The sequence below is a fragment of the Ambystoma mexicanum genome, chromosome 10 (genome assembly GCF_040938575.1).
Source record: "Ambystoma mexicanum isolate Mex_15411 chromosome 10, UKY_AmexF1_1, whole genome shotgun sequence".
Taxonomy (NCBI): Eukaryota; Metazoa; Chordata; class Amphibia; order Caudata; family Ambystomatidae; genus Ambystoma; species Ambystoma mexicanum.
Genome location: NC_090932.1, coordinates 739,463,569 through 739,490,036, shown reverse-complemented (window position 1 = coordinate 739,490,036; position 26,468 = coordinate 739,463,569). Strand labels below are relative to the sequence as shown.

The window sequence follows — 26,468 nt, the reverse complement described above, 5'->3', positions numbered from 1 at the left end:
TGACTTATTGTGAGTAGATGTTATTCCTAAAGGCCCAAAAGCCATGATTTTACAAAATATCCCAAACTTCCGTAGAACCTGTATGGTTGCGATCATCCAACCATAAATTCCAGTCCCCTAATAACAGTAATTCATCATGTTTACTGCCCACTGTAGTTAGAAACAAATCAAGACACTCCAACAATTCTTTAGGTGGTCCTGGGGGCCTTTAGCCTAGTATTACAGGAGTGGCAGAATTAGGAGATAGCTCAATAGTAAATTGCCCCACTTGTGATTCATTTCCCCAATCAAGTGTTTTAAAATGGGAAATGCACAGTACATCTTTATAAATAATGGCAATGTCCCCATCCCGTTTACCCACACTGTCTAAATGTTGAATTAGAAAATTGTCTGGGAATAAATCATGAAAAAGTACATGCGACAGCTCTGCGAGGCATGTTTCTGTTATAAATAGAACATCAAGAGCTTGTTCCTCAATCAAGGTAGCAATCTCAGTAATATGTGCATACAGAACTGGCACTATGAACACAGATCGGAGCAACAAGTGCTTAGCGTGCTTAGCCATCTTCTTCTGAACCACTGTGGAACTCAACTGAACATAGATTTCAAATTTGATTTTGGCACACAATCAATATATTCCCCAAAGAAAGGTGAAAATGTGACATAAGTGAGTTATGGTGAACACACAAACTGTATGTATTACAGTGGACACAGACTGCATTAAAGATATGATTGATTCAGACCTTGACATTAACAGCCTGACAGCGCACCCAGTGCGTCAGCAGTGCACTACGCAATATCATATGTTATTTTTATTTGTAAAATGTACACTTCTTTCTATCAGGCAACACGGTGGGAGCACTCCCAGAGTTTTAACTGTGCTCACTTATTAGAGCAGTGATCAGTATTCTAGTTAACTCAAGAACAGCAGCAGCTCCCAGGCCACACTCATCACCTGCCCTGTTTTTAACGTGACAGGTTGGGCCTATAGAAACTGACCGTGGGCCACAGCCTGGTAACGCCACTGATGGGGATCACCTTCTGTACTCATTAATTTAACAGTTAAGTGCACCACAGCATTGGGCAGTGGTGTGTAACTTGAATTCACAGACATTCAAACTAGCAGAAGTACACAAAACAACTTTCAGCAAATTGAAGCAACTATTTCAATGTAGACATAATCAGTGCAAACGTGTCCCAATGGTTGTCTGCATCGGCACTGAGGAACCTTTGCACTAACCATTAATTTAAAGTTTTCCTCTGCAGACTTGACAATCATGGAGTCACACTTGTAACTTAGTGCTGCCTCCTCTCTCTGTCTGTTACAGACACCTCAAATCTGCACCTCAAAATTACATGGTATGAACTTAAGCAGTAACTAATTTCCCTGAAACTATTTACTGCCCTGCAGTCAGGATTTGATTTTCTTCCTTAATCTCTCAACTTCCTCATAAATGCTTAAAAGACCCCAAAGAACTATTCTTACTGGAGAATTTCGCCATTAGACCGTTTCAAAATAATTGCCAACTTTAAAATCCTATATAACTCATGCATTCCCTTCCCTCCTCTCCCCACCACCAGGCCTAAATATAGATTCCCCCACTACACGTGAGATCGCTCTTAAATTATAAGTTACTCACCGTAGTGACTAATGTACTCTTAGTCCATAGTCTCCTTCCTCCATACTGCATGGGCGTCCCTCGCGAGGGACAGGAGACGGAATCAGCATGCGCTGCCCTGACTCCGTCCTCCGGCGCCACACTTCAGTCCCCAAAGACGCATCGACAATAGATATATCATTGCATAATGACACCAGATTATTAGGGGGGGAGGATGGTGGGACGTATGGAGGAAAGGGGACTATGGACAGAGTACGTTAGTCATTACGGTGAGTAATTTATAATTACTCTTACGTCCCATCCCCTTTCCTCCATACTGCATGGGAGATTACAACTGAAGGTAGCCCCTGGGTGGAGAGGATACACTCCTTAAGCAAACAGGTTCTGGAGAACCACCTGTCCGTAAGGCGCATCCGACCTGGAGCCGGCATCCACACAGTAATGCTTGCAGAAAGCCGATGGGGTGGCCCACGTGGCCGCCCTGCTTATGACCTGCCAGGGGACATGGCGCTGAAAGGCGATGGCCGTTGCCTTGGCCCTGACCACATGGGCATGCATATTCGCCGGAAGGGGTCTATACTGGCCCTGGTACGCTTCCTTGATGGCCGAGACCATCCAGCAGGAAATGGAGGCTTTGGAGGCCTGATGGCCTGGCGCCTCCAAAAGTGATGAATAGGGCATCTGAATTGCGGAAGTCCTTGGTCCTGTCCAGATAGAATTTCAGGGCCCGCCTGACATCTAGGCAGTGCAGAACCCTTTGAGGCTCGTCCTTCCAGTCAGCAAAGAATGTAGGAAGGACGATCTCCTCGTTTTAAGTGAAAGGCTGATGGCACCTTAGGTAGAAATGCCGGATGGGTCCGCAGGACCGCCTTGTCCTTGTGAAAGGTAGTGTATGGCTCTGAGGCGACTAGGGCCTGGATCTCGCCGACCCTGCATGCAGATGTGAGGCTGACTAGCAGAGCCATCATGATTGGTGACCAGTCTGATGTCCGCGGATGCCATAGGCTCAAACGGATTGTGCGCGAGGGCGCCCAAGACCAGGTTCAAATCCCACACGGGGTGTGGCTTTCTGATGGGTGGGTAGAGTCTAGAGAATCTGGCCAAATGTCTCCTGACGATCAGGTTGGAGGAGGAGAAGACCCCTTCCTCCGAATTCCTGTAGGCCCCAATGGCTGAGAGGTATGTGTGGCAGGTGTCCACCTGCACACCTGAGTTGGCGAGGTGCGCCGAGAACGACAGCACGTCGTCCAATGAACAAGCCAGTGGGTCGATATCTTTGGAGTGCACCCAGTGGCAGAACCTGGTCCATTTACTTTTATACTGGGCTCTGGTAGCCTTGCTCCTAGCCCCCTGTATGATTTCCAGATTGGCTTGGGATAGGTTGAGGTGGCTGAACGTCACCTGCTCAGGAACCACGCTGTGAGGGCCAGCTTCTGAGGGGCGGGGTGGACGACCCTGCCCCCCTGCTGAGTCAGAAGATGTGCTGAGTCTGTCGGGAGGTGGATTGGAGGGACCTCAGAGAGGCTGAGCAGCTCCGAGAAGCACGGCCTGGCTGGCCACCACGGGGCTATCAGAATGATGTTGAGTTGGTGAGACTCCTTGAACTTGCAAAGCACTCTGTGAATCAGTGGAGGGCGGGAAGGCGTATGCTGACATGCCGTTCCACTGGATCCATAAGGCGTCGCCCAGGGAGCCTAGGCCCTGCCCCTACCAGGAGGCGAACTGAGGGCATTTCATTCCCATCTGTGGAAGATCGCCTGTGCAACGAGGTAGTTCAGCTGCCACTCTTAGTTGTCCGCTCCCAACCTGCTGAGCCTGTCCGCTTCAAGGTTGGATTCCACCAGAAGATGGACTGCTGTGAGGAAAATCTCGTTATCCAAGGCCCATTCCCACATGTTTATCGCCAGTCTGCACAGGGCAGGGGACCTGGTCCCCCCCTTTGTTTGTTGATGTAGTACATACTGGTCGAGTCGTCTGTCTGGATGAGGACAACCCTTCCTTTGAGACGTGGGAGGAAGGCTCTGAGCGCTAACCAGAAGGCGTTCAGTTCCAGCCAATTGATGTGGTAATCTGTTCCTGACAGGTCCACGTGCCGTGGACCGAGAGATCCTCCAGGGTGGATCCCCAGCTCTCGAGGGAGGGGTGTGTGGTAATCGTCGCCTGCTGAACGGGGGGCCTGAAGGGCTTGCCCGTCCACAGGTTGCAGTCCTTGGACCAACATGTGAGGTCCGGGTGGAGAGAAATGGGGCTCTTGATGATTTGTGTCCCAGATGAGGCCCCGGAAGGTCAAAGACTTCGTGGGTTGTAGCTGTGACTTCCTGAGATTCAGTGAAAAGCCCAGGCTGTGTAGCGTGTTCATCAGTGCCTGGGAGGAGTCGTGAACGGCTTCTTGAGATGTAGCTCTGACGAGCCAGTCATCTAGGTAGGGGTATATATGGAGGCCCTGGGCCCGGAGGAGGGCTGCCACCGCATTCATGAGTCTGGTAAAGACCCTGGGGGCAGAGTTGAGGCCAAAAGGGAGGACCTTGTACTGAAAATGGCAACCCATGATCCTGAACTGGAGGAAAAAACAATGGGGTTGCCAGATCGAGACGTGTAGCTATGCATCCTTCGGATCCAGGGAGCACATTCAGTCTCCCCTGCATAATGTCTCTGCAATAAAAGCAGACGTCACCATCCTGAACCTCTGGAGAGTTAAGGCGAGGTTGAGGGTGGAAAGGTCCAGTACAACTCTCAGGCCAGCCTGGTTCTTTTTCTGAATGGGGAAGATCCTGGAGTAGAAGCCAGAGCCTTGCTGGGAGGCTGGGACTTCCTCCACAGCCTGGCTCAGGACGAGTGACCGAATCTCCGCCAAAAGAGTTGCTGTCCCAACTTGCAGAAGAGGAGGAGAGGCAAGAATAGGTAGACAGTACCCCGAGGATAATACTGACCGGATCCAGGAGTCCACAAAGTTATGTCGCCAAAAGTGTGCGTGAAGAGCAAGCCTGCCACCCACTGGCGACACGTGGACCCGAGTGGGTCTGTCATGACTTTTTACCCTCGGAGGCCGAGGTGGAGGAGGGGGACTGGAAAAAGCTGTTGCCGCGCCCCTCTCCCCCTTTTGATGCTTGCGCCGACCAGGTGTCGGTGAGCGTTTCCGGCTGCCTGGACCTCCGTTCCTGGAATCCGCGGAAGCCTGCAGATGAGCGACCCTTATCCGAGCGTTGCTGAGACTGGGAGTACGCTTTGGGTGGGGTCTTTGTCAGAGTGGATAAAAACTTAGCTGCGTGGGAGCTATTCTTCTTCTTGTCCAGCTCTTCGTCTGTGCTGGAGTGAAAGAGGTCACTACCCTCGAACGGCAGGTCTAAAATATGTTCCTGGACATCCGGGTTGAACTTGGTTGCCCGGAGCCAGGTCATCCTTCTCATGTCCGTGGCAATGCAGATGGCACGTCCAGAGGAATCAATGTGTGCCAGCGTGGACTCCATGATATCCTGAGCCACGAGATTGGCCTTGGCTAGCCCCGCCTTGACACGTGATTGGCTGTGGGAGAGGAGTTCCGGGAGGAAGTCGGCAATTTCCCCCCATAGTCTCTTGTTAGTGGCTGCCAGCATGGCGTCTGCGTTGGCCTGTCGCAGGTTCAAGGAGGCATTGTAATACAGCTTCTTACTGTATGCTTCCAAGATCTTCTCCTCCGTGCCTAACAACGCCGTTGATGACGAAGACAAGGATGACTGAGGCTTGGAGTACAGCGATGCTGCAGCGATCACCGATGAGTGTGGCTGAGGATGGGAGGAGAGCAAGAGTGTATCCCCCTCCATCTGCCTGCACTTGGTGTCCAGGCGGCGGTTGACCAGCTGGACGGAGTGGGGTTTGAGCCAACCCTTCTTGGCGAGAGAGACTACATTGGTTTGCAGTGGAATTCCCGTTCTTGCAGAAGGGTGCCTCGTGAGGACTTCAGTGAGGCCGCCCTCTGCTGGATGTTTTACCTGGGGCTGGGGGAGGCCCAGGTATTCCGCTGGGGGATCCTGAGGAGGAGTATCCAGAGCCGGAGGCAGGGGCGAAGGGACCGCTGCCTCAGGCTGAGCAAGAGGAGGCGGCTGGTATGGAACCACCTGCGGAGTAGGCAGAGGAGCCGGAGGGGGCGTCTGTGGTGCCGCTAGCATAGCAGGAAGGACTTCCCTGACTGCGTCCTTGATGATAGCCCCCATATCTGGAGACTTCATGAGGCCGAGGAACCTCTTGAATATCCGGTCCTCGCTGGCCGAAGAGGAGGAGGAGGGGGACTGACGGGTTAGCTAGAGGCAGCTGAGGCCGCTGCCGACCCTGTACATATGGACGCAGGGGAAAAAAACCTTGCGCATAAGAAGGGTAGGCCATAGGCCACGTACCTGGTTGATGCCAGTCCCACCTCGATACTCGTTCTTCGTCAAAGTCCTGCAGAGGCATCGAACGGGTGTCTTTCTGGCACGTTGGCCATCTTGTTCAGCTGCCTACCATGTGTCTGCGACGAGTTGCTCGGCTCGTTGATGCAAGCCTCTGCCAAGTCACGTATGTGAGCAGCGTGCGACTTGCCCCGCTCCTCGGGCCTCGGGCCCGTGCCCGGTAGGTGTATCCACCTCAACCCGGGGGTCGTTAGAGCTACGTTCAGGCACCCCCTCGGACATGTTGCCGGTAACCGGGTGTAGCCCCTCTGCCATGATGCCGGTACAAGGGCGGAGCCCCTCGGGTGCAAGCCCGGTAAAAGAGCCTAGCGGCCCCTCAACACTGGCACCGGGGGGATCCGAGGACCCCTAATCCCTGAGACCTGTAGCTGTGACAGCCTCAGTGCGTGTGCTGGTTGAAGGACCTGACCGGCCCCTCCCACGCAGGAGAGTCCGTGGGAAGGAGTCTCCCTTGCGGGGTGCGGATGAAAATAAAGGCCCTACTTCAGCCCTGGATCGAAGCGTCACGAAGTTCTTGAGATCCTCAGAAGGAGACAGCTGAAAGAGCTCCCTCCACCTGGCTAGTCTGTTCTTCAGCGCTTTCGAGGACAGCGAGCCGCACGCCGAACAGGCTTGCCAACCGTGGTCTGGGCCAAGGCAACATAGGCAGAGGGCGTGGGGGTCTGAAGTTGGAAAGGGCCTGTTGCAGGATGAGCACCTGCTGAACCCTGTCGAAGTCGACATGCGCCAGGGAGGAGCTGTGGCGTCTGAGGACCGAGTACCTATTGAAAAAAGACAAAAGAAGCTACAGAGGAAGAATCCGCGTGTAGAGTTACATGGCCGAAGCCAAACCCAGGAGCGCTGGTGAATTCGGCCCGTCCGTGTCGAGGCGGAAAAGGGGACTGAGGTGTGGCGCCAGAGGGCGGAGTCAGGGCAACACATGCTCCAAGGGCCGCGCCTCCAAATTTAGAGGGGAATTAGATTTTTCTGGTGAAAAAGGTTCCGTCTCCCGTCCCTCGCGAGGGATGCCCATGCAGTATGGAGGAAAGGGGACGGGACATAAGAGTACACTACTGATAAAGTGAAACACTCTGGGTCGACAGCTGATTGCTGCTCTCCAGACCTCTCAAATAGGTAAGCTCAGCACAATTCCCGATTATCTCCAAACTTTGAAACCTCAGCACCTTTCACGGGATCCTCCCTGACTTTTTAAAAAGACCATGGCTCAAACCATATTGGCTGTCCCAGATTTGTCTGTCCCTTGCGACAATCTCAACTCTAAAACTCTACTAAGCAGCCTAATTTCGACAGCCCATGGCATATCTCATTGAACATTCGTCAGGTGTAAGACTGCTCCTTACCCAACTGACACCCAAGTTGCCAAGGGCCTTACTCAGTCCCCTCCGCTATCTCAGTCCATGGTGCCCCCTCCCAACCCCTCCACACCACCAAGTCTCCCTACTGCCCTTTGTCCTCTTTAGCAGACCAGATTTCTTCCACTCTTGTCGTGCCCAAAGCCTGGATGTCCGATAACATGCTCACTTTAAACATCAATGCAACAGAATTTCTCACCATTAGCTCAGCGAAAGTCATTACGACCCTTCACTTCACCTTCAATTAAACTGCCAAAAACAAAAAAGCTAAGAGAATGGGTGTCACTATCAACTACTTCCTTTCTTTTTAAGTGAATATAAATGCCATCCTCTCTGGACGAAAATCTCAGAGAACACATCATGTGGTACTTCTCCAACTCTGGCATGTGCACAATTCTTCAAGCCTTTATCACTCCCAAGCTGGACTAGTGCTACGCTATGCTATCTAAACTTCTTCTGTACTTTCCTGCCAGAATGATCTCCAACATAGATTCCAATTAAAAAATCCATCTTTGGAAACACTGCAACTGATCTTGAAAATCTCATGTCTCCACACAAGCCTGCACCACCTCTAACTCTACTCGTCCACGAATCTACTATATCCTCCCCATTCAATTCATCTTTTATGCGAGGCAAGAGATTTCCAATACAAATTCAAATCCAGAGACACAAACAATTCAGGATGATGAAAATCGGCAAGCACTTCCCCCACATTTGTCGGACTTCCCTTCCCCTCCATCAGACATCATGCCAGTTATCTTAATTCCTTTTGTGATAGGTTGCACCTTACAAATGTCCAATATATGACTTCTCTCAAAGTGTAGCTATATGAGAGCAAGTTGAAAAGTTACAAACGGCAATGTTACATGCTTGAAAAGCTCAGTTCCAAATTGCACACCAAAAGGCAGTCCCCAAAGTGAATACAAACAAGTAAGAAATCCAATTGCAGTCCCTTTCCTGAAGGCAGTACTGACATGTTTTGATAACATTACGAAGGCAATGAAGTATGACTGAGGAGGTTTAAAAGCCAACCAAGTGTAAGGCGCACACAGAATAGGGGAGCAGCCAAATCAACGAACAGGCAGAGTATTGGGTTGCAGTGCCTGCAAAGCCTGATGCGAGTTTTCACAAGAGAACCCATAGAATAGATGACAATAAGCATTGGGTGTTAAACATGTTTCATCTGTATCCAGATTTAACCATGGCGCTTGCACCATACATTCACAGTCCCTGCATCTCTCTCCTCCTCCTCCTCCTCCTCCTCCTCCTCTCATGTCTCACGCCCGTCTGGTCGCGGAGGCGTCGTCGGCCTAATTTATCACCCTAAATGTCTTTCCTCATCCCCTACCCTCACCCTCCCCCACCTTCTCTTCCTTTGAATTTCTTTTTAAATCCTTCACCTATCCTCACACGATCTCCTTCTTAATTATTTACAGACCTCCTGGTCCCCTCTCTTCCTTCTATGAAGACCTTGACCATCTTCTCTCTCTCATCTCTCCTTCCCCCACTCCTCTCTCAGTCCTTGGCGACTTCAACCTCCCTCGCTCATCCACATCTAATTCTTCTCCTCTTCTTTCATTGCTTGACTCCTACCTCCTCTCTCCCCTTCCTACCCCCCCCCTACCCACTCCTCTGGCTCCACACTCAATCTCATCTTTCTCTCTTCTTACTCTTCCTCCCCTGTATCGTCTCTTCCCAGCTATCTCTCTGATCACGCCTTGCTCTCATTCTCCCCCCTTATATTCCCCCACCTCTCCCTCCTTCTCTCGTCGCGACCTCTGCAATTTTAACACCACTCTCTTCCACGACTCATGTTCTTCCTCCCTTCCCCCCTCTCTGATTTTGCTTCCCTCTCAGCAGACAACGCCCTCTCCTCACTGTCCTCCTCTATAACCTCCAGTCTTGACCAACTCTATCCTCTCACTCCCTTCTCCCCTTCTCACAAGCCTTCCCAACCCTGGCTCTCTTCACACCTTCTGTCCATGCGCCGCCCTCCTCAGACGCCTCGAACGACGCTGGATCAAATCCCCTTCTCGGACTAATCAATCCTCTTATTTCTCATATCACTCTCTCTACAACTCTTGCCTCTCATCTGCCAAACGTTCCTACTACTCTAGCCTCCTCCACTTGCGAGCCTCTCATCCTCGCCGTATCTTCCAGACCCTCTCTCGGCTTCTCTCCCCTCCCACTCCCGACCCTTCCACGAACTCTCCCCTCTCTCCCTCTGACTTCGCCAGCTTCTTCTCATCCAAAATCCTCTCTTCTTCTTCCTCCTCCCCCAGCTCTGCCAAGTTGTCCACCTTTTCTCCTATCACCCCTGCATGTGTCTCACACCTCCTGTCCAAAACTCACCCTACTGCTGCCCCCCCTGACCCCATCCCCATCTCCCCAAAATGTACCCCCTCCTTATTCACTACCTAACCACCTTCAACATGTGTCTCTCTTCCGCCACCTTTCCCTCAGATTTCAAACATGCTACCATAATCCCCATCTTCTTGCCTCCAACTTCCAGGCAATCTCCCTTCTCCCCTTTATTTCTAAGCTCCTCGAGTGCCTTGCCTACTCTCAACTTTCTGCTTTCGTCTCATCCCACTCCCACCTCTCCACCTCTCAATCTGGGTTCCGCCCTAAACACTCCACTGAGACTGCCCTCACCTATGTCCTCAACTCTCTCCTCACTGCTCGCTACGATAGGCAATCTTCAATTCTCATCCGCCTTGATCTTTCTGCAGCTTTTGATACCGTAGATCACCCCTTACCTCTTAGCACTCTGTCCTCCTTCGGCTTCAAAGACTCTGTTCTCTCCTGGCTCACCTCTTACCTCTCCAATCGATCCTTCACTGTCTCCTGGGGCGGCCGCACCTCCTCCAGCATCCCCCCGAACTATGGCGTCCCTCAGGGTTCCGTGCTGGGACCCTTTCTCTTCTCTCTCTATACCTCCCTTCTCTCAGCATATCCCACCACTTCTACGTTGATGACACCCAACTCTTTCTTTCCTTCTCTTATTTCACATCTGACCTCCACCTCACTCTTTCTTCCTGCCTCATGGCCATAAAAGATTGGATGTCATCCCACTTTCTTTCCCTCAATACTGATAAGACTGAGGTGCTTTTCTTCCCTCCTAACTCTCTCCCCTTCTCCCTCTCCCTTCATCCACTTTCCACCTTCCAACCTCCCCATATCTTCCCATGCCTGCAATCTCGGCCTCCACCTCGACTCCTCTCTATCCTTCTCCAACCACATCTTTCTAACAACTCGAGCTTGTCGCCACCACCTCTATAACATCTGCAAGATCCGCTCCTCTCTCACATTCCATGCTTCCAAACTCCTAATCTCCTCCCTTATTTTCTCCCGCCTCTTCTACTGCTCCTCTATCCTCTTTGGACTCCATGTCTCTCACCTAACTCCCCTAAAATCCATCTACCACTCCTCAATCCATACTCTCGCTCTCCCCGGCCCTCAAGACGATTTCTTCCTCCCTCTCTCTCAACTTGACTGGCTTCCCTTCCTCTCAACTGAAATGTCAATTCCTCTGTCTTGTCTTCAAATCTCTCCGTGACCTGGCGCCCCTTACCTTTCCTCCCTCCTCTCATTTTACGCCCCCTCCCGCTCTCTCCGCTCAGCAAACCTCTACCTCCTCACTGTACCCCATGTGCCTCTTCACGCTTCCGCTCCTTCCAACTCTTGGCCCCCCTACACTGGAACTCCCTCCCGCTCTCCATCTGCTCCACCCCTACCTACTCATCCTTCCGCCACTCCCTGAAAGCCCATCTTCTTCACTACCCCCTGACTTCCCTTCCCTACACCTCCCCTTCTACCCTTGCCCCCCCCCCTCCTTTCCCCATCCTCTCTCCTCCCCCTCTGACCTTAAATTGGTAACAAATACTACTTAAGGGCAATGAGGACACCTGATCACCCCCCTCCCTTCCCTTCCACTCTAGCTCGAATTCTACACCCTAACTCCCTTCACCTACCCCCTTCCTCTACCCCCTCGTCTACCCTCCCCCCTGCCATCCCCCCTTGTAAATAGTTCTACTTATTGTTCTAATGACCTGTTCATGTTTGTAAATATGCTTCTGTCACTATTGTGTCTGTTATATTGTAAAGCGCTTTGGCTTAAAGCGCTATATAAATTCAATAAACAAACATACATTCGGATTGGGAGAGGTACATATATATGACACGTTGCCATAGCAAACTTGTGTCTTGGGCTAGTATTGGGTACTTCTGCTAAGGGAAAGATGGAAATTATGAAGTTACATTTGGATAGAGTTGCATCTCATTTTAGAATTTCACAATGCCCTTTACAAAACTTCTATTAAACACAAATCGAGGCAAGATATACATACCAGATTGTAGCTAGTGACAGGTTTATTTCTGAGGGCTGGTGGTCGATATGCCTGTGCAGCCTTAGGTTCGGGATCTGGCAAACTGCCGGCAACTGCCTGGTAAACTATTGGCTTTGCTTTAAGCACTCCATCCAAAAAAGGCTGCCATGAAACTTGCCATAGTTCTTCATTTGGGGGAACATCATATTTATGCAGAACAGTGCCACTGTAGTGCCAAATCTTGTAGCCATTACCAACCCTCAATCGTGGGGCACATGTAGCTGTAACAATGTGTTCTCCATCTGGGCACCAGGCAAAAAATGTAGAATCAGACGCCTGGGGTTTGGAAATAAGTTTATAGTTTTTAACATCCCACACTTCCATTTGTCCTCTGAGATTTCCAAACCCAGCCAAAACTAGAATATGTCCTTGAGGGCTATAATACGCAGCATTACGTGGTCCTGTGCCAAAGTCAAAAATTGGATCACACTTGAGATTGTAAACTGTTGCTTTGGCTGGCATAAAACCATACACAACACAAAACTCTGTTGAATTTGAGTTCCACACTACATCATAAATGGGTCCGTTTTTTGCTGAAAAACAAAAGCAAATTGTGAAAAGTCAAGCATGTACATGATCACTATTTCAAGAGATACCCCTTTCAGAATACAGTTCCTGTTTCCATAAATATCGCCCAGTGGAAGCACAGACTCAGAATTATACAACAAAGAACTGGGAAACACATTTAGAGTGTCTGCGTGTGAGACCCTCTATCCACATGACAAAGCTGATTGTCGTGTGATTTGGACTAGTCAAAAATCAAAGTCTTTGCCAACAGCACAGAAGCATGAAGAACATCGATCCTACACACAGTCCACCTTTCCTTAGAGTATCACATTGTTGGGTTATAATTTTTCAGTCTAAGTTTACAGAGACCTGGGACTTACTCTAGCTGACTATACAAAGCCAATCCTTTGCCGAAAGGGAGTTAATCTTAAATACACAATGTGATTCTCAGGCAGCAAAATGATTAATCTAGATACACAACAACATTGTCAAACAGTTAAGGAGCATGATTTGACTATTCAATGTGATTTACTACAGCAAGATCGTTATATTAACTGTACAACGCCATTCTCTGGTGGAGGAAGAGGAATTAATCTAGCTATGCATTAAAATTATCTGTTTGTAAAAAGCATATGTTTAGCTATGCAATGAGAATCTCTAGTAGCAGCATGATAATCTAACCAAAATATGCAAATTCTGGTAGAAAAGGAACACAATCTAGCCATGCACTCAGATTAACTGATAAAATATGTATTTCAAAATGGCTATTCAAAACAATTCTCCAGTCGGAAAGTAATCGAACTATAAAATGAAGTGCTCAGGCAACATTGCAGCAGTTAATCTAGCTGTGCAGTGAGATACTATAACAGAAAAATAAATGAAATTGGCAGTAATAGATGGAATAATGGTTTTATGCAATACCTGGTTGGAGATGCTGTAGGTAACAACGAGTGGCAGGGCCAGGGTTTGGATGCCACGCAAACAGTAGTCATCCTATGCCTTGTCCCTTTGCTGGCTCCCTGGAGAAGTCAGTAATGTGAGGTGTTTTGGATGGGATAGGCCAAAAATAGAAAGAGCAGCAAAGGCAAGGGGTTTGGGAGGAGTGGAGGATTGGGGGGAGGCGGGGGGCAAGTGAGACCAACACCGGCGCTCAGATCATGTTTGGAGCTGCAATGCAGGGGAAATTGAGTGTTGCTCCAGATATTACTTTTTAAATCTGTTAAAATTGTGTATTTGACAACATGTTGGTTAAAAATGCATACAATTTAACAATAGGTTATCTAGGGTAATGCATAATGTAGTAGATGCCATGTCACCAACATTACACAGGAGCATTTCACAACCTATGCCATTTTGATAAATGTAAATAACTAATGATGCTGCAAACACAATCTAGGCTTGTATGGTCAATGTAAATCATGTTGTTGAAGCGACAGCCACAATCTATTTCAAAATGATCAGTAAAACAAATTGGATGATGTTGCAAACACTAAGTCAGCGCAGTCACTATTAATAACTTCCACTATTCAGCCCCCAAACACATGCTTGCATTGCGCACACTCGCACATCACCCACACAAACATCACTGTCACAATAAACCAGAGGCAAGAAGCAAGTACATGTGCTGACTTGAACTCTGCCTGTGCAGGATGGAAAGAACCAGAAGACAGGCCTTCTCCAGAACTCCAGACTCCAGAACTCCAGACTCTGGAACCTCCTCCTCGTCAACACCAGATGCGCCCCTTGCTTTTGCATTTCAGGACAGAGCTCAATACCATCTTCTTCAAGCAATGGCTTCTCCTTAAATCCTAGGTCCAGCCACCTCCACTCTCCATCTAACCTGAGACTGGGAGAACTTCTCCCTCATTTTCCTCCGCTGGTTACTTGCAGAAGCTTTGGTGCCAAATTGCCCACGTATTTGGTCTTCACTCCCTTGTATTGATCCCTTGCAATCTGCTTCCCTCATTGTGTAGCCCACCCCCATGACTTGTAAAGGGCTCTGTTGCTGCTTATAAATTAAATAGTCTCTCACTCTGTATTTAAACAATCCAAAACAAATCTCCCTCATTCAGTAAACTAGCCAATGGGAAAGGGTATGGGGATAAAGGCACATTAGTTCTTGGCTGCTTTGCATAAAATAAAAGAGCATTTTAGAAACACAAACATTGACATAGATTTATATATTTAACAGATGTCTGAGAATGATGCAAGCATGCAACTCTTATGCGCACAATGCACAGTGGGGCTTGGCTTTCCTCTGTCTCAATACTCACCATAACTGTAAAATGCCTGCAAAATATGAGTGACGTACCAATTTGGACATGCATTTCTTTTGGGTATGAAGCTTGCACTGAGCAGAAAATGGGGAAAAAAGCTTGTTTTATAGTCTCTTTTAGAGACTCCCTCAGCGCCAGTGAGTTACAGCATCTGAAGAATGCACTCTTGCTGGTGTGGCCCATTAATACAAGTACTGCCACCATAGTACATATCCGCACAAGACCGCCAAAATGTACAGCCTCATGTGTTTGATTGACTCCCACAACAGAGGAGCTTGCGCTACTGTTACATACATACTAGCGCCTTACGTAGACCCCTGTTTGATTGAATTCATGTAGCAACATCAGAAGCAAGACACATAAGTTGTCTACTTAGATAGAGAGGCAAAATAAATTGTAATGTTTGTAATCTCTCTGCTTTATTAACTGTTCAAATAGTTTTTTGGGATTGTATTAACATTTAGATTTTCCTTTTTCTTTGATTTACCTACAGTACTCATTCTAGGTTGAGCCTGTATTAAACATTTTTTATACATCTTTGTTTTTTACACGCGTATTGATGTCTAAAAACATGTGAACATTTTTTTTGTCGTATATCAATTTAATAAATGTATTTGAAGTGACATAGCAAAGGATAAACTATGACCTTTTCTGCTTAAATATATGCAGAATTGCCAAATGTCTTCCCTAAAAAATTCAGGTGAGATACGTGTAAATAAACTCTGTGGATTATTTACACCGAGTTCAAAATCTAGTGATTTATCTCGCTAGAGCAATCTCTTGTTTCCCTGCCAGGACATTCTGTTGTATTGTACCATAGTACACATTGGCTTTGCCCAATATAGCAGGATTGTAACTGTAAATAATGCCACTATTAAGAAGACATTGTAACCATCGCTGTGCTAACATGGGCCATTGTTGCACGGTAACACTTTGCCCTACAGCCAGCAATCAGATCTTGGATTTCATCACCCCGAACTCCAGCCCATCTCAAACCCCGTACTGTGCTTAAATAGAAGAACTTCCCATCCTTTGGTGGGAGGGATCCAAACCACATGGCTCTGAGACAGACCGGTTGCTACCCGATGAGCCTACGGGAGGCTGGATGAAGTGGAATTTACTGGACTTGTCACCCGCTCTGAAACACAGTATCTACAATTCCGCTTGTGAACACGGGCACATCAAATGTTGAATAAACTACAAGTCCCAACAGTCCTGTATCTTGATGGAGGCATACAGTGATTAAAGCTTTCCCCGAACAGAGTGAATACGGTGGAACAAACATACGTGAATATTCAGAGGGAAGAAAGAATCCCAACCGCATCATGCGGTCAGGTGAAAAAACCATACCAGCTGTCTCCACGTAAATCAACAACTGTGAAGCTGCAAACAGGCACACCACTGATTCCATGATGGTGCCGTGGTCACGAAGCACATTTAAAGCCTGAGAGAAGGCAATTGAGACCAAGACAGACCAGTTGCCATTCACCCAATATGAAGAGGAGAACAATAATTTGACTAAAAATCAATTAAAGGATCAATGGAGAAAGGGCCAATCAAAATACCTGAGACAGGTCAATTACAGGAAAGTCCAATCCCAGGCTGGCTTGCACAAAGACCCTTGGCCCAGGTGTATAAAAAGATAGGAAAAACTATTACAATGAAGAAGCTGAGAGGAAGCAGACATGTTGTTCGCAGCTCCCCAGGGAAACAGGTTGACTGCTACCTGACCGAAGCAGGGCATCTGCAAGCAATACTGGAGCAGAAATGTTGCCAAGTACAAGGCAGAAGTACCGCTAGTAGTACCTACAGGAGGTTGTACCCACAGATACCAAGGGAGGCTGAAGAACTGAACTCCCAAGAAAAGCCCGATTAAAATCTGAGAAGGAGGGTCCCCTGGGTGGCAACAGGTGTATAACATTTCACACTGGAGCCAAATAAATCTTTACTGCTCGACTCACTTGTCAATGGAAGGAGACAATGAAATCAGGGTGCAAAAATTGTACCCGCCATTGGCTAGTGATATTTGACTCTTAGCGAGTATGAAATGGTGTGCTGTGTGTATGAATAGCATTGAGGTGGCAAGTGACTTATGGCTGGCCAGGAGCTTGCTACCTGATATTATGAATTATTTCTGAACTACGCGAGGAAAAGGGGGAGGAGTTGAATACTACGGAAGCATTTATTACCCCATTCTGTAGTACAGCCTACTAGTTAAGGGCTATAGTCTTGCACAACAGGCTGAAACAAAGTGATTACGACCTGTAGCATATTTACAGTGTTTCTAAGCTCTAATGTTAATTAATGACAGAGGGAAAAGTAACATTCACAACAAACAGCATACTAATAACATTTGAGGAATACATACCAAGCTGTACAACAGCACTTTCACCATTTGTTGCAATATAGTGCAGCGTCTGTTCGCCATAATACGATGCCCCAGTTTTGTCCACCTCTGTACTCGCAGTCACTAACACGGCAGTACCTGTTGGCCAAGAAAACTTAATTGGTCAGATGATTATCAACAGATAGATGTAAAGAAATAGCCTTAGAATGAATTAGAATACTTTCACATGAAATAAGAAGCAACACATGGACATATAGTGATTGGTAGAAATGGGCTGAAAATCCGCAGTTCAAAGATAGCGTTGAACTTAAAGAAACATCACATTTTACCCAAAACAGCTTGGATCAATGAGCAATGTCCAGGGATGCCGACCTGAGCCAAAAGAGCTTTGTCCCGGCCTCATACTTACAGTCAAAGTGGTTGTTTTTGTCCCTTACTACCCCAGAGCTGCTCATGAGGAAAACTGATCAGTTCTGCTCTGACGACGCAGCAGCGGATCAGCCGAAATCAACCGACTTGCATAGAGTCCGACTGAGACAGGCGCCTACATGGGACAGTGGAAGTCTTGTGTGTGCCCAGACAGGGCTTGACATCCCACAACGCCTCCCGGGATCCGCAGGAGTAGTCGCACAGCCACACCGTCACCGAAAGGGGAAACGCAGCCTGGTGGTGTGAAGCCTGGTTGCGGCAGGGATCAGGACCATACGAGAGGTGAGGTGGAGGGGGCAGTGAGAGTTTAACTCGTAGTGATACAGGAGATCGCCCCTGAAACCAGGGGTGTGCTACCACGCAAGTCCTTGCCAGCACAACCCCATGGCCGTGTATCAGAGCGAGATTGGCAGCACCCCGCGGAACCTGCTGTGCAGGGAGCCTGACCCTGGGATGGCGGTGTGAGAATTCAGCACTGCCCTGCCAGCTGCAACGTCGAGGCCACAGCAGGAGGGAAAGGTAATATCACCACTATGCACTGTAATTGGCATCTTTACTTAACATTAATTAAAGGGATCCTGCGAGCTGTGGGTGTGACTTTCCTTAACAGAGTCTTGCCTGTTATCCCGCCTCCGAGGCCCCCTTTTCGTTACCTGCTTCCAGGTGCTGATGTGTGCACTGCTGGGGAGCGGAGTCATGCTCTACAGCAGGCATAACAATATTTTCAACATGAGTGCTGTCGCTGTGCATGGCCCTATCTCTATTTCCATCCGAGTATTTGGAGATCTCTATGTTGATGGTGTGATGCTTAAATTGGTTGAGCAGACATGGTTCCAGTGAACTGCAAATCCCTGAATCTCTGTGGGAGCAACTGACAAATCCCAGACTGGGTCAAAACAATTGAGAACCAAGGAACACTTCAACCAAGACCCAATGTGAGCCATGTCCTATCGCAATAGCGACCCAGAAAAGACTAGAACAGGCTACAACAGCAGAAACATTTATTTGCTGGCTCACAGCCTGACAGATTAACAGCAGGGAAACCACCAGTGACTGTTGCTGGAAACGCCACCTATAAGAAAACCATAATTTTCAGGGAACATAGTATGAAGTTCCTCTGAGCTCACCTTCCTTCCTCCTCTGTTGCAGAGCAGTGCAATACTCTGTTTTCTGCGACCTGTGGGACATCGTACATCTGATTTGTATGCTCCCTGTCTTGCTGCTAGGCCGCCTAGTGAGTTCATCGTGCAATGTGCTGTCTGTCTTTCTGTGTCTCTCTCTCCCCATCCCTCTCTCCAGCCCTCTCCAGCCCTCTCCAGCCATCTCCCTCCAGCCCTCTCCCTCCATCTCTCTGCCCTCTACCTCCATCTCTCTGCCCTCTCCCTCCATCTCTCTGCCCTCTCCCTCCATCTCTCTGCCCTCTCCCTCCATCTCTCTGCCCTCTCCCTCCATCTCTCTGCCCTCTCCCTCCATCATGCGCTCCATCTCCCCTATTTACTCTAATGGCTCCTCTATCACCAATCCTACCTCTCTTTCGAACCCTGGAAGGAAAAAGTTTAAGAAAGATCTCCTGGTCTCCAACCCAGGCCTGCGCATCAGTGACGTCAACTCTTCTTCCAGGCAGACTGTCACCGACATCCTCTGTCGATCCCTCGCCTGACCCATGGACTCTTCATTTAGCCTCAGTCCTCTCCCCTTTCTCCTCTTTGCCCATTAATGGTGGCACCAGATGGGAGGTGCTCTTGGCACACTTCACATCCTTTAGATGCATCATTTGGCCCAGGGCTCTCAGCCTAACCTCCTTCTTGATAGGCATCTTCCGTCTCTCATCAACTTCCTCTCTTCTCCTGCCACTCCTCCTCCGGCCGCCCCTTCACAGCCACTGACGGGTGTACCAAATCCTTGTAACCCCTCCATGGAAGACCTTCAAATGTGGTAAACAGCTTCACTTAGCTACCATCACTCCTCTGACATCTGTCACCTCCTTGAACACTTTGACCTTGACTGAGACGTGGTACACTGCCAGCTCTGTCACTGCTTTTTACACTCTACAAGATCCTCTCTAAGGCCAGGCCTAAATGGCCTGGAGGTGGAGTGGCCCTGATCTCCCCTGAATGGGTCCCAGCTACTATTCTACACACTCAGTGCTACTCTTCCTTCGAATGCCTTGTCTGCAGGCTTGGTGTCTCTCCTATCCTTTCGCTAACTCACGCCACCATCTACAGGACCCCTCGCCCGGTATCCCTCTTCCTTTCGGAGTGGTCTGAGCTCACCTCCTCTCTCCTGGCCTCTACCTCTAGGCTGCTCCTCCTCTTAGACTTCAAAAATCACCTCGGCTCTCTTGATGTTTCCACTGGATTCTTCCGCAGTCTCTGCGACACTCTTTAACTCACCAATCTCCCCTCTGGTCCGACCCACTCAGTCAGACACACCTTGGATGCTCTTATCTCAGCAGACATCCCCATCTCCAACCCTCTCACTACACCTCTCACCTGGTCAGACCATGCTCTCCTGTCCTCTCTCTCTCTCATCTGGATCTCTTGGGCCCTCGGCTAAGCCTCTGACCGCATTGCCAGTCTCCTTTTTTGTCATTCGACCGATGAAGCAAGTGTCATTTGCTGCTTTCGCCGCCACTTTCATTCCCCTTCCCGCTCCAGCCACTGACTCTCACACAAACACAGCCCTTGCTAACCTTCAAAATCTGCAAGCCACTCACCAATCCTGCTGCAGTCTCTACTTCTCCTCTGCCTTCCCAGGCCCTCTGTACTGCACTTGCCTCCCACTCCACATACAAAACTCAGGACATCCTGTGCTCACTCTCTTCTACTCCCCTCCCTCCTCCTTCACCCGCTCTCTGTCCTCCCTTGGCCTCTTTCGTCTCTTCTCTCCTCCTCATTGCATCGGATGAGGTCGCTAAACAAGTCCTCTCTATGAAAGTCTCCTCCAAACAGGTGCTCCCCTGCTCCTCCACAACTATCAAGGGCAATACTGCCTCCCGTGCTCCAGCCTTGGCTGATATCTGCAATCACTCCTTTGTCACTGGCTCGTTCCCATTACCCCTCGAGCACTCCCTTGTTCACCCTCTCCTTAAAAAGCTTCTGCCCACCCTTCCTGCCTGGCTAACTACTGCCCTATCTCCATTATCCCCTTTCTGGGCAAACTCTCGGAGAAGCTGGCCATCTCCCAACTGATCCACCACACCGAATCTGTTGGTTGTCTCCACAACCATCAGTCTGACTTCAGAGCAGCCAGAGGCACGGAAACTGTTCTCCTGAACACCTGTGAAGACTCGCTCTCTAATCTCAATTCCAACTCTCCTTCAATTCTTATACTTCTCGATCCTTCCTCTGCCTTTGATACAGTCAAATATGCCACCCTTATAAATCTGCTCCATGATACCCTTGGCATCACAGTCCTGACAATGGACTGGTTGACCTTCCTTTCCGACCGACCTTCCCAGGTTTAACTGGGCCCTTGTCTCTCCTCCACCACACACTCTACCTGCGGTGTCCCTCGGGCTCTATCCTCTCGTAGTGGCTCTTCATCATCTACCTTGCCACTCTGGCCCACTTGATCTCCACCTTCTCTCCTCAATTCCAGTGTAATATGGACGACGCGCAGCTTTCCTTCAAGCCTCCCTCCACTGCCTCCTCTCTCATTCCTGACTGTCTGACTGCTATTCAGGCATGGTGCACTGTTAACGATCTCTGCCATAATGCCAGTAAAACTGAGACCCTTCTCATTGGGACCCCTGCTCCCTTCTTCCCTCCTAGTCTCTGGCTGCCCTCCATGGGTCCACTCCCCTCACACTCTGGTGAGGCTAAAAACCTTGGAGTCATCTTCAACCTCTCTCTCCTTCTCTCCTCACATCACAGACCTTGCCAAGAAGGCCCACTTTCAGCTGCACCTCCTCAGAGGCATTCTCCCTTTCACACCTTCCCCCAAAATCTCAATGTCTCCAGAGTTTTGGTCCTCTCCAGGCTGGATTATTGCAACAGCCTCTTCCTCAATCTGCCTTTATACTCCCTTCGCCCCCTTCAACTAATCCAGAACAGGGCTGTAAGACGTACCCTTGGCCTCAAGCCCAGGGACTGCATCTCACCAGCCCTAAAATCTCTCCACTGGCTCCCAGTGGCTTTGAGGATCAAGTTCAAGACCCTCTGCATCATCTACAAGGCTTTATGGGGCCAGGGACCCCACTACACATCCAACTCTCTCGCCCTAAATGCCTCCCTGCTAGAGCCCTTCAGTCTTCTAGCTCCAACTATCTGCAGATCAGACGCTTTTCCAAGCAGAGAGTGAGGGGTAGACCTCTTTCCTCGGCAGGAGCCTCCCTCTGGAATTGTCTCCCTGCCCCTCTCAGGCTTCAGCTGGATCGCATTAAGTTCCAGAAGTTTCTCAATACCCTCCTTTTCTCTTTTTTCGTTCCCTCTTCTCCTACCCTGCTAATGCCCCCCTCCGTCGCATTGACTGGCTGCCTGGTCCCTTGTGAGCTCCACAAAGAACCAGGCCCCTCCTGCCCAGTCTACTCCAGCACCCGGTCTTCCTGACCCCTCCCCAACTCCTAACCTGCACTGGCCCTTCCAGACCCCTTTCCCCTGAGAAGCCTGACTGGGTATGCATCCCTACTGAGCCTGGTCCACCCCTGTCCTCGCACTTAGCATGTGGTCCTCATGCCCTGCATCCCATGGCACTTGTCCACCTGGCCTCCCCTTAGCACTTGCCTAGCCTCATGGTGCCTCTTCTTCCTCTCCCTCCTGCCCTTGGATACCTCCTCTTGCCCCACTCCTCCCTCCCGCCAAGCACTATCCCTTCCGCCCCTACCTACACCTGTCCCTTCCCCAGTCCTTCCCCCCTGCACTTCTTGTAACTGCACATGCATGACCCGAATAACACAAGCCCTAGTCGAACCATTATTGTTTTCCTCCCCGTCACCCACGCCCCCGCTTTTTGTCTTGCGGTGCCTTGAAACACTATTTGTTGTATAGGCGCTTTACAAATAACCAATAAATAAATAAAATAAATACAAATAAATATTCACAAGACCTTAGTTAAAGAGCAATGCAAATAGTTTTCTTTATGCGATAAAGACAAAATTACTCAATGTTGTGCCTCCTGTTCTCCTAGTCAAAGTCCTCTTCATCCTCTTTACTCCAAATGTTAGGGCCTACCGCATTGGGAACAGGACCAGAGCCATTTCCACTGCAAGAGTGCTTTCCACTTTAAAATGAACGGCACGTGTGGGAGCGGCCAGTGTTTCACTCATGCTCCCAGCTTCACCCTCTAGCACTAAACAGTCTGTCCCCTTTTTACACTCGACGGCTTTGGTAATATTAACTAACTCTTTTGGGGAAGGAGGGTTTATGGGGGAAAGGGGACTATGGACTAAGAGTACGGTAGTCAATACAGTTAGTAACTTTCCCTTACTTCCATGTTATTTTCCCTTTCCTTTATACTGTATGGGAGATTTGAAAGCATTAAGCCCTGCACCTCCAATGGGAGGAAGAACAAACTACATTAAGAAAAAGGTTCCCTCAATACTGCCTGGTTCAAAGCTGCATCCGCATGGGAGCTAGCATCCATGCAGTAATGTTTGAAGAACGAAGACAGGGTGTGCAAAACTGCACCCTGCAGATCGATTGCCAATGAATGAGCTGCAGGGCCCCAGGGTGGTTCCCGTTTGTGTGTGCAGAAGGGCAATGGAAGCCTTAGATTTCGGATAGCCCAGAGATGTGTCACCACAAGTAACACAGAATGCATCCAACTTTCGGAAATCCTTAGGGCGAGCCAAGTTAGTGGCGTGTCCTCGGGAATTAAGCTCAATAAGGATTCCTTACATATATTTTCCTGCTCTATATGCATAGTTTTTTTTAAAACATGGGAGACATGATTAAGCAGAGTTCAGGGAATACATGTCCTTATTGTTTGCCACCAAGTTTGATTTTTCTGGATATAAAGGGATGGCATTCTGTTCCTAGATATATGGGGTTTCTTGGTCGAAACCCCACAGGGTAAAAGGAAAAGTTAATGTCAAAGGTCACAACAATATAACCATCATTGACAAAAGCAAAAGTATTGAGTTCCTTGAAGTGAGCACCCTTTTCTGACTACGAGGATGTGCTGAATCTATACTTTTGCTAAATTCTGCACGCTAAAAGGTACCTCCGATACATAAAGGTGCAGAACTGACTAGCCATGCAGTTGGTTCTCTCTTTTTACAATCCTGCCTAGGTATGCAGAACACCAGCAAGCAGTGTAAGAATCAAGCAGTACTTCTCAGCAAGGCTGCTGTACTTTTAATGGCAGAGCATCTACATTTCTCATTAGTGCTGCTTTGTCTTCATTTCCTTTCTATGTGTTCGGGTAGCCAAAATTTCAATATTACAGTAGACGCATTTGTAGAAAACATTTTTGGGACAGTATGGCTCTTTTAAAAGAGCTGCCATACTTTTAATAGCACAATTCCAGAACTTGCTGGTGGGTTTAGCAGTTAAAGGGATAAAGGCCATTGAGGCAGAACACCTTTCTTGCCCTACTGAGCAAGCATGATGCAAACTAAGTTAACGATCTGCGAAGCCTGTAATGCAGTGGATTACATGACAGCAGAATGCTCTCAATCATACTAACCTCTGTAAACGACCATTATTAAGGTTTGAAGCCCTTCAAGTTGTCTGGGAGTTCGAACAACCATAGTCTGAACATACATGGAAAAGCAGTGCTTTGCTTTGCAGAAGGACATTTCATTAATTTCTACATTGACCATTGCATGCAACAGACATTTGATGGCAGAGATGGCAAGGAATGCAATGTTCTAGTCACCAATTGTATGTGTTGGGTGCAGGACGCTATGTAATTTGATACGTCAGTAAATATGTGGTTCCTGGCATGGACCAATTTGTGGAATCGGGATGCTGCACTAACGAGTTTGGTAAGCAACATGTATAAAAAGGACAATCTATATTCCAGACACTGCCAATTGTGGGCTCTAATATTGTACAAGCACATTTACTAAAAAATCACATGTACACTCATACACATTTGGCAATTACATGCACAACGACGGCATGTACATATGGCCATCATTACAAGTTCAAATTATACAGCACAGTAGGCTCAACGTACAAAGTAAACTGTGAACCTCAATCCACCATGCCTTGGCATATATGGATTTTGGCATAGACTGGGTTAGGCGTGCAACCCAGCCAACCACTAAGGGGATGCCACTACAGGAGGCGGAGCGAGAAGTTGCAATACCAATCATCCACTCCAGAACAACTGGCTGGAGCGGAGACTCTGCAATACTACTCATGCTCTAAATGAAGATAGAAAGGGTCTGTGAACTATGTCTATCCCTTTCAAGTTTCTACCTCCTATGACAAGGCTAATTACTCAATACACACAGCATAATACTCACGAGAACCTTTTGTCATTCACATCACTGCCCATTTCTATATCCACATCAACACACTTCCCACATCTCCAGTCACATGACAATTCACATTGCCACAATACTTTTCACATCTATTTCAAGTCCATATCCTAACACATCACCACCATCTGTATTCACATAATTCTCCACATCACCATCCAAACAAACATTATTTACATCTACTTCATCATCCACATCTACATTAATGTTTATATCCATGCCACGGTTTTTGTCCACAATACTAGTGAAGCATCTAAATCATCATCACTATCCACACCACCATGTCCTTCATCCTCATTATCTGCATCACTACCCAAGGCCACATGTACATCCTTCAAATAAACATCACACCACCATCCTTGTCGAGGTCATCGTCCCCATGACCAGCAACATTCACATAATTCGCCACATCCTTATCCATGTTCACATGCATATCTGCACACATCACAACAGCATCCATGCCTGTATTCTCATGAACATTCTCTTTTCATGACACAAAGTTGCAAAGCCTGGCCACCCTTCCCAAAAACGCCACTCTCCCCAACCACTGCAGTGACCAAACTCACAGGAGCATTCCGTTGTTGCAGAAGGCTGAAAGCAAGGCCACCGTGATATAACGCCACTAATTTACTACTGTGATGAATTTGGACTATTCATCCCTTCTCCCCTTAGGGGAGCCACCGCCTTTGAGTCTAAGGAGGTGAGGCCACTAAGCAAGACCCTCCCTAGGGTTCTGGGAAAATGGGACCTCACTGGGAGTGACTCCCCTCTTGGGGACAAGGGCTCCCATTCCTGTAAGGAACTCCCTGTCCAGAATACATGGTCTGTGTACTTGGAAAGACTGTAGTTACTTCTGTTTTGGATTCCCCTGGTAGTAAAATGGCTTCAATCTCTTTGGCTTCAAGTAATGCTGGATCTCGCCTGAGCTCCACAATCAAAGAGGAACGACACACCCCTTTTGTTTGTGATGACATACATAAAACGAGGAACTTGCAATGGAGGACAGAATCCTACAAAAAGACGAGCCTCTGAAGGGAGGATGTCCTGGAGGCGCGGGGCCACGCTGGACTGCATAGCAGGCGGTAGGGTGTGGAGCGTATAACTAGCAAGACACCAGAATTCGAGAGAGACCGAGACAGTAAAGAGACCATCACATCTGGTGGCGCGACCACATACAAGCTGTTAGACACCGAGACCAGACCGCAGCAGAGAGATTGGACGCCCGATCTCTTCAAGAGAAGTGCATCAGCTGCTCAGCAGGGCAGAGCAAGGGAAGCAAATGCTCCTGAAGAGGTAACGCAGCTGAGAGGGGCAAGCAGTTGTATTCAAAACTGGGGAAGGAAAACCTGTTATGTGACCCAGGAAAAGCCAAATGCTCGATATGGGTATACGCCCAACTAAGGCCCAGCTAATGTAAGCTGACCAGAGTCCAAAGGGCTTTGGGGAGCCCTGGAAAATAGAGAGACATTGATACCCCATGCAGGAGAGCCAAAACGTTTACAGGAGCCAGGAATATCCGAATGGGGGCGGGGTCCAACAGAAGCCCTGCTAAAGCAAGCCTACTAGAGGGCCAAAAGGGCTTTGTGGAGTCCTGGAAATATAAAATATATCAAGTAAGACTGGGAACAGTGGACCTCGAGGGCTCACATGCTCAAGCCCAAAACATTTAAAATGATCAAACACAAGTCAAAAATTGT

The 26,468-nt window shown here is 48.5% G+C and overlaps 1 protein-coding gene across 1 annotated transcript in view; it reads right to left on the bottom strand.

Annotated features, from left to right (window-relative positions):
• EIF2A (eukaryotic translation initiation factor 2A) overlaps nt 1-26,468 on the bottom strand; it is a 627,352-nt gene that overhangs the window by 310,586 nt on the left and 290,298 nt on the right. The window contains exons 9-10 of the mRNA XM_069618378.1: nt 16,935-17,051; nt 11,745-12,316 (exon numbers count right to left, since the gene is read on the bottom strand). Of these exons, the coding sequence (XP_069474479.1) occupies nt 11,745-12,316; nt 16,935-17,051 (689 nt within the window). The remainder of the gene's footprint in view (nt 1-11,744; nt 12,317-16,934; nt 17,052-26,468) is intronic.